Raw genomic sequence first — 9,097 nt, 5'->3', positions numbered from 1 at the left:
ATTCTTCTAAGAATACGTCATACAGTTCTCTTAAATTGCCTACACTGTCGATTTGAAACTTTTTTCTGACTTCTTTGCACCAAGATGATCTATTGCTCTAGATCGGGGCTGTTGGCTGGCCAATCTAAGACAGAAACTGATTGCGATGTGAGGAATTCCTTAACGGTAAGTATGCTTGGGATCATTGTCGTGCTGGAATGTCCAAATACCGGAAGCAAGCCTTCAGCATATGAACATTGTTTCTTCCCAGTATGTTTTGTATTGAAATTGATCCATGTTTCCTTCTATCAGCCTAACAGGTCCAACACATGTCCAGAAACATCCCCATTTTTACATTTCCCCGCCATGCTTTTAAAGTTACTTTTGGTGTATTGGGTCGGATGCTTTATTTGGAGGCCGTTTTACATATCGTTTGCCATCAGAACATACTATTTATTTTTGTCTCGTCAGAAAAAGAACGTTTTTCCACTGTCTGACTGTCCAGTTTTCATATCTTCTTGCAAATGCAAGCCGGGCTTGCCTATGACACCGTTTCAACATAGGCACCTTCTTTGGCTATCCTTCCGTGAACTTTTCTTCCACCATACGCATTCGAATACTGCGTGCCGAGATTTGCTGAAGGGTTGTTTTCGCCAAAATTTCTTTCTCAACTCATTTAGACCCTTTAAAAGAATTTTGTTTTGCCAAACGAACGATATTTCGATCATCTCGACGAGATGACTTTCTTTGTCTAGGTAACGCGGAACATTTGAAGTAGTTTGATACGTAGCAAAATGCTTTATGGCGTGGAAAACCATAGTTTTGAACATTGCAGATGATCGGCTATGTGTTTATCACCAATTCTGTCGCGAAGTTTTAGTATTACTTTTCTTGTAGATTTATCACAACTTTTATTTTCCCCCGTTGTTTTTTATATGAAGCAATCGCCTTTAAGACTTTTACGGCACTAAATGGCGCCAAAATTATTCAAATAATTACTTAAAACCACAAAGCCGGCGGTCCGTTCTCTATTTAATTTGAATAAAAAAATAAACTATTTCAGCGTTCTTAATTTATGACCAGCCAGTAAGTAGTAATACTAGGTTTAGATGTAATATATAAAGTTTATCTATTTATTTTTTAGCAATTATATGTATAAATGAATTACCGCTAGTAAGGAAAAGTTTTACGATACCGAGAGAAGTACAAAATATACATACAGTTAGTAACACTTGTCAGTTTGAAAAAATCTTCTCTATAAAAAGTCGTTCTTATTATAATATCCACAACTGTATATTTTAAGGAGCAAACAAATAACCTCTAACCTTTCAAACAAATTCGACAGCGAAGGAATACCGCCGTCATTTAATTTCCAAGGATACGCCATTTTCTTGGTCACACTTTTGATATCGAAAATACCATACCCTGTGTTGCAGATGTTTATGGGCGGTGGTGATCTCTTACCATCAGGAGACCCACTTGCTCGTTTGCCTTCCAGTCGTATAAAAAAAAAAAAAAATACAAACTAAAATATAGATGCATAGAAAACCAGCAAAATAAGACCAGCGCTGGGAATCGAACCCAGGTCCTCGGCATTCCGTGCCACGTGCTATACCACTACTGGACAGAAAAAAATTGTAATTGAAATAAAAAATACAAAAAGATTCCAAAAAAAAACAATCTTAATTCACACTTTTGATGTAATACAAGGTACCCAACAATATTCCTACACTAACTCCGCTCAAACAAATTTTATTAGTTTGAAATAGCGTGTGAGCATAGTACAGTCAGCAGCACCAATATCTAACACAACTAAGCGTGCATAAATATCTGATACGACTCTATTTCTAGGACCGCTAGGAAGTGTCACATATTTTTGCACGCTCCGCTGTGACAATTTTTTTTCATTGATATGATCCTCTGAACCGGAACACCTGATTCAATAAATTATTATATTACCTGTCTTTGTACGAATCTCTCAATGGGCGGCCGATCCGGTTTCTTGTCTAGTTCAGTCAATTCCTCAATTAGTGATCTTAATCTGAAATCGAAACAACATGATTAGTAAAAGTGACCTAAAACAAAGGCGAACCAAGGTGATTTGTTAAGTTCATAGATAGTCAATCTTTGAAAAAATTCTCGTGCCTAAACAATACTTCAACAAAATTGAACCTTGAAATAATAATCATAAAGTACAGTCAAGAAAATTAATTTACGTCCCAAGGTGGAACCTTTTCATCATTTTTGTCATGATTTCTTTAGCGTATGGAATGTCAATATGATATTAATAGCACAAAGGTAGTGATTAAATTTCCTTGATTCAGAAAAGATATCGATTTTCAAAAGTAGTGACGACATGGCCCTTCACACAATAATGCGCAATATGGTGGCAGCCATCAACAACGACCCCCCTGTCGATGGGATAACTAAAGCCTTTTCACGCCCCCTTAAAAGCTCGCTTTTAAAAACATTCAAGATTTTTTTTGGCAATTTGTGTTGCTTTGGCTCATGCGAAAATTTAAAAACAATAGCTCTTTTTTTTTCAGTTAGCGCTGCTCGCACTATTTTACAAAAGGCGTCCACCAGCTCCGTGCAAACCGTGTCAGCTATCGTACGCCCTAAAAGGGTACCAGAACTGTACTTTTGCTCACCCGCGACCTTATGACAGCTAAGTTTATGCAAGATATGCGTGTTCATGCAGTTCCTTTAGTTCCACACTGTTAGAACACACACAAATCACACAAACCCATCTACTTATCACCACCACCACACTACACTGACGCGTTTCGAACTCAACCAAAGCTCTTCAGAGCAACACAACCGTACACCATGCTACCAGATGCTAGACTACACACTAAACTTAGCTATCATAAGGTCGCGGGTGAGCACAGAAATTCTTTTAGTTCATTGATATGGACCTCCGCAAAGTAACGTCTGATTCAATAAATTACCAGTACTGTAATCCCACTAATCTAATAAATGCGACAGTTTGCAAGTCTGTTTGTTTGTTTTTTCATCACGTCTAAACCGCTGAACCGAGTTAGATGAAATACAGATAGTTTGAGTCCCGGAAATGGACATAGGATAGTTTTTAATCCCGGAAGATTGTGTAGTTCCCGCGAGATAGTGAAAACCGTATTCTACTCGGACAGAGTCGCGGGTAACGGCTGGTGAGATATTATCTTACTTGTCATCCATAGCTCTCTGCGCGGCGGGGAAGCGAGCAGCGAACAGCGAAGACATGGCCGAGACGGCGTCTTCTTTCGCGCCCTCGCCGCCGCTGCCAGCGCCGCCGGGGGAGCGGGACGGTGAGCTGCAGACGCCACGGGTAAAAGTGAGATACGGCTATTCGGTATAGTTTTTTTTTTCTCTAACACTTACGATTATCATTACAGGTGGTGCATAATGATGCTGACGTTGCTTAATAATGCTGCAAAAAATATGCCTAATTCAAGTTTTAATATAGCACTTGATAACAATAAATATAACAATTGAATGAAACGGAATTAATGCAATTTACTCACGTATTATTGATGTATGGAATTATTGTCCGACATTTTGGTGTTTTGTATTATTTATCTGCCTTTCACATGACTTTTGCTTGACATGGCTATGCTTGGGGTTTCTCTGCGGGAGAGGAAATACGTAGAAGAACAAGAAGTGGACGGATGACCTGGTTAAAGTCGCGGGTTCACGGTGGATGCAAGCCGCTTCCAACCGAGGCAACTGGAGGTCTATGGGGGAGGCCTATGTCCAACAGTGGACGTCCTATGGCTGATATGATGATGACATGACTTTTGTACGGTCAAGGACTTTAATTCATGAGCCACTATGAAATCTTTTCAAAGGAAAAGACATTACTATGACGTTTACTATGAAATGGTTCATGCTCATAAATACGGTATTTGACTATTTTATGTAATATAAATTAAAACTTTACAATGCCTGTTATCGAATAGAGAAAGAAATTTTAAGCTACCTTTACAAATAACAAAGTTATAAAGGTTTGAAATCCAAGATTAGACAGAGAAAAACATACTGGCATGTGACGTCACACGCTAGTAGCGCCATACTTGCTGCATAGAGAAAAGCGTTTGAGAAAGAGACAGGTATATAGATTTTTCAAAAAATCACTATAAATCCAATTTTCAACTGATTTATGTTTTCTCTTCGCTAAACACTTTCTGTGTACCTATATTTTCATAATTATATATAAGACATGGCAAATTCAGGAGTAGTCAAATACCGTATTCTAGTCCCTGACCGTGCATTAAGATGCTATTTCTACCCTCAGGTTCCTGTCATTTTATGTGACAGTAACACATAGTTGCGTTACGCTGTATAGTCTGGTAGGTACCTGAGGCTCCGGCTGCGCACGCGCCGCTTGGGGCTCTGCGGCGACGGCGCGCGGCCGGCTGCGTAAGCGCCGCCGCTGTCCGACAGCGACGCCCAGTTGTTCATGCCGCTGCCTTGCGAACTGCTGCAAGACAAACAGACATACATTTTATGTGAAAATGCTCGCTATCTAAAGGTAAACCATAAATATATGACTATTGTCAAGAGGGCGCTATTGTTCATCTTTATATGGCAATAGTTCAGTATAGTCTGAACAATGACATCTTGACTTGACTACAACGTTTACCTGTTAGCTCTGATGTTAATTTGGAAAGGTTTTGTAGTGAAATAGTTTCATTCATTATTTCATTAAAATTATTGCCAGTGTAAGAAATTATTTCCAATGAAATTCTGCAACATGGCGAATAGTCATATATTTCTGGTCAGGCTATCTATCTAATACCTTTAAATTTGAATTAGGAATATTACGTTATGCGAATGAATACAGACCTACGCCGGGTAAAGACTTAGGTATGCCCGTTTTCCACCGCGAGCGGAGCGGACTTTAATTTACATCGACCAACTTCAGAGGTCCGGTGTAAGTACTTTCATGCAGCCGATCGTTGTACAGTCAACATCATAAATAAGTGATCACTTTTGTACCTTGTCACTTTAACGTCATGTTTGAAAAGCCATACGAAATTGTGTAACGACTGAAAGCGACAAGGTACAGAAATGATCACTTAATTGTGACGTTGACTGTATCATGTTGTACGTTAAACTAATTAATTAATGAGTCCGCTTCGCTCGCGGTGGAACGCGGGCTTTAGATTCCAAAACTGTGTCTTACTTCAACGAGTTCTGGTGCTGATGGCAGTGGGGGCAGGGCGGTCGCGGCGGCTCGCACACCGCCACCGCGAGCAGCCGCTCCTGGGACGAGCATTGCGACTGGAACAGACGGACAAACGGACGTTAGCACGGCACAATTTACATTACATTAACATGCTTACATGATAATTTCAATTTAATCCATTCCTTACCGTAATATATATTAAATCTATGGATAACTATATCGACTACAGTCGACCTATGTGACATTCGTGATTTCGCATTAATCACGGTGACTAGCTCTGAACAGAATTAGAAGCGAAAACAATTCAGGATGACACATGCCTATCGCTAAATTCTTACCCAGCTGACTGGGTTAACCAAAATAAATCAGAATAAAAGATCTAGGCACATACACAGAAAGATAAGACAAATCTGTTAGTAAGGCTCCGTTCCCACCAGAGATGTGCGAGGATGTGTTGCGAGGAATGTGTTTTTCAGGACCAATAGAAACGCTTCATTTACCTGCAACACCAGGGGTATTGCAGATGCGTTGCCAACCTAGAGGCCTAATACCTCAAGTGCCAGTAATTTCACCGGCTGTCTTACTCTCCACGCCGAAACACAAGAGTGCAAGCACTGCTGCTTCACGGCAGGATTAGAGAGCAAGATGGTGGTAGCAATCCGGGCGGACCTTGCACAAGGTCCTACCACCTGCAAGTATGTCCAGATTATAAATTTGTTACGGGTTGTAGACCACCATTACCTATTAAACTAGCGTGTAGTGTAATTCAACATTTCCCCACTTATTCGGCCTCATGGAAGCGTTGTCTAGACTACCTATGACGGATGTATAAAATAAACCTGTATGTAGTTAACTATCCATGATTCACCTGTTATTTTAACAAAGTCATCGCCGATCGATTCTATAAGCACTAGTATTTTATGATCGCTAACATCATGAGTGGAAATGCAATCTATATCAAAATGATTTCTTGAAATTACATCAACACATTTAGAAATGCATACAAGAAGTCTCTACATTACCTTAAATTCCGAAGAAATCACCAATACGCCTAGGTAAAAGGAGGATACAAATACCAAACTACAATTTTATTTTTAATGCAACTACAAGATAGTTTACGGGATCGTAGACGTAACTGCAATTAATTATATGTTTTTATACACAAAGAAATACATTCGCACATACAGCTCAGGTATAATTATAGCTCAAGTCATCGAGTAATTAAAATACATAACAACATTATCGGCGTTTATCGCTGCATAACGAACTAGCTATGAAAACATGCACTTGGAACTTTATCAAAACAAAATGATAACACGATATCCGACTGAAACAAAACTCTATTGACTCAGACATAAGGAGAGAATTCGTGTGCAGATTTGGATGGTATCTGATGCCAAGTTAGAAACGCTAACGCATGTCCCATAAAGTTCGTTGTTGATTACATTTCAAGTATATTTTGGCGAGATTACTATCTAGAGGTTTCAAATAGATCGTTTTGAATATTTTCCTAAAATCTGGATCATAGCAACCTTATTATTGGCCGTAATTACCGTGGGAAATTAACAAAATTCGTGCTTGTGACACCTAATACAAAATGTTTGGAGACAGCATGTTGAAATACTATTTTTTAAACCCTTATTTACTACAAACTTCTCCGTATCTCTCTATCTGTGGCAGAGGGCACATACAAACAAGAAACACCATCCGGCCAGCCATCCGACTGGCCATATACCCCGAGGTGGCGTTATCCAGCTGGGCTCTGCCAGCGCGGGCCTGGCTTGCGAGGCTTGCCGCTAGGGTAGGATAATGGGCCTGCACAGGTTAGGTCCCAGCTCTTGCGACATCCTGTCTCGGGTCCCGGGCCTTTCCGGCTCAGTACGACCCCTGGATATTGCCTTCAATCCTAACCTTTCTATGCCTCTCCGTGTACAGCATTCGTAATAAAATCGCTCGCCACTGTCGCGTGTTATCGAGGCGGCCTTAGCGTCTGTTAGCTTTCAGCCCCAAAGCGATTAGGGGAGTGGTGTGTTTTAGGTCATCCGCCATTGGCGGCGGGGGCGCGTCGGGTGCGCCCTAAATGCCTTAATTCATTCCTTTGTCCACACGTGAGAGACATTTTTTTTTAACTTACATTATTTACACAAAGAAAGAGCTTGGAATTACTTTTGGTATACGGATGTTTTCTTTCTTTCACATGTGTTTTGAAATTACTCTGAAATATTCCAGCAGATAATGGATTAAAAAACTCTAAATAATTGGCACCTCTAGTAAAAATATCTGAACACGCTTCTACACCGTTAACAATAGTCGTGTTCAGATATTTTTGATAAAATTTTTGCTCACTAGTTTATGAACTCGACTGTACAACACTGACGTAACGCATATTTAGAATAAAATTAACACAATTCAAAATGGTCTCATTTTAAAACTCAATCATGTTTTGTTTTATACTGTTTATTTTAGAAATGTAAATATTTTCAATTGTATCGGTTTCATTATAGGTGTGCGCTAAGTGTGCGATAAATTCAATTTATCATCTTTTCGAGATAAATGCGAGAAAGTTCCGTTTATTGATTTAAAAAAAAGGGGTACGAATTTGTCAATCTCAAATAATAAAAAAATACTGAAAAACATATGTATAAGTTAAAACTAACTACAGATTACAGATCTTCAATTAAACTATCCCAAAAACCCTGTAGCAATGTTCAGCACAAATAAATGAAATATACGCACTGTGTTGCACGCACTTATACTTTTACGTTCAACGTAACTAAAAGAATCATGAGTCGTTTAATTAATAACAATAACCGTAAAAATAATTTACACAATTTCATTACCCAAGTACAAAGAACACTCCAATTAAGAACTTTATTCGGACACAGATGGATGAGCCATAAATTTCTTTGCACATTAATTAAAACAACAAATTTAATCACGAAAATCACGAACAGCTTAGCACTCTAGCGCTTTAATCAATTGTATGTGCTGCCAAACAAGCACCTCTCACAGGTAAATATGACAAGGTGCCAACTACGTGACTTATCGTTCACCTACAACAAGGAACAAAGCACCAAAATGTTACCGTAAATACCGAGAAGATGTAATTCTCAGTACGTGATTCAGAATCCCACATGATTAGTAACCTAAAGACACACACAACATGTGCATCCGTCTGTGAGTCAGGCCGCAATGAATTAGGTAATTATCGGCATTATATAATTTAATTTTTTTAGGGTTCCCTGCCTACCTGAAAAGGAAAGTTTTTGTTTTTAATTTCATTTTTGATACAAGCTTTTTTACGTGCAAAATTTCAATTCAATTCGATCACTAACAGAAGATGAAATTTAACTTGCGAAATTGGTCCTTATGATTTCGCAAAATTTTGTAAAAAACCGCGAGAATCAAATCCAATAGGGTACTTTCGGTTGACGTAGAACTATAAATTTCGGCAGTAAACATTTTCAAGCTCAAACTCACAAAATTTATTGACATAAAAAAACACTACATCACGCCAAAGACACAGTAAAAACATAAATAGAAGAAGAGAGAAAAATTAGAAACATTGTGCTGTAGTTGGATGCCAAAAGGACTCAGCTCAGCATGTGCCGTAGCACTGTAACCAGGGCTGCAGCAGATTTTCATAGGAATAGTATAAAATGCGAAATTATTTCTTCATCATCATCATCCCAGCCTATATACGTCCCACTGCTGGGCACAGGCCTCCTCTCAGAAACAAGAGGGCTTGGCCATAGTTCCTACGCGGGCCCAGTGCGGATTGGGAACTTCACACAACACCATTGAATTGCTTAGCAGGTTTGTGCAGGTTTCCTCACGATGTTTTCCTTCACCGCATAGCTCGTGGTAAATTTCAAATGTAATTCCGCACATGAATTTCGAAAAACTCAGAGGTACGAGCCGGGGTTTGAA

The 9,097-nt window shown here is 39.2% G+C and overlaps 1 protein-coding gene across 3 annotated transcripts in view; it reads right to left on the bottom strand.

Moving 5' to 3' along the window:
- Window positions 1-9,097, bottom strand: part of dop (microtubule-associated serine/threonine (MAST) protein kinase dop) — a 138,692-nt gene that overhangs the window by 45,810 nt on the left and 83,785 nt on the right. For all 3 annotated transcript variants that reach the window (XM_074102891.1, XM_074102893.1, XM_074102892.1), the window contains exons 6-7: window positions 5,165-5,262; window positions 4,337-4,459 (exon numbers count right to left, since the gene is read on the bottom strand). In XM_074102891.1, coding sequence (XP_073958992.1) covers window positions 4,337-4,459; window positions 5,165-5,262 — 221 coding nt within the window. The remainder of the gene's footprint in view (window positions 1-4,336; window positions 4,460-5,164; window positions 5,263-9,097) is intronic.

This window comes from Choristoneura fumiferana, chromosome 19, assembly GCF_025370935.1.
Source record: "Choristoneura fumiferana chromosome 19, NRCan_CFum_1, whole genome shotgun sequence".
Taxonomy (NCBI): Eukaryota; Metazoa; Arthropoda; class Insecta; order Lepidoptera; family Tortricidae; genus Choristoneura; species Choristoneura fumiferana.
The sequence above is the reverse complement of the archived record's forward strand: the minus strand, read 5'-3'. Positions and strand labels throughout refer to the sequence as shown.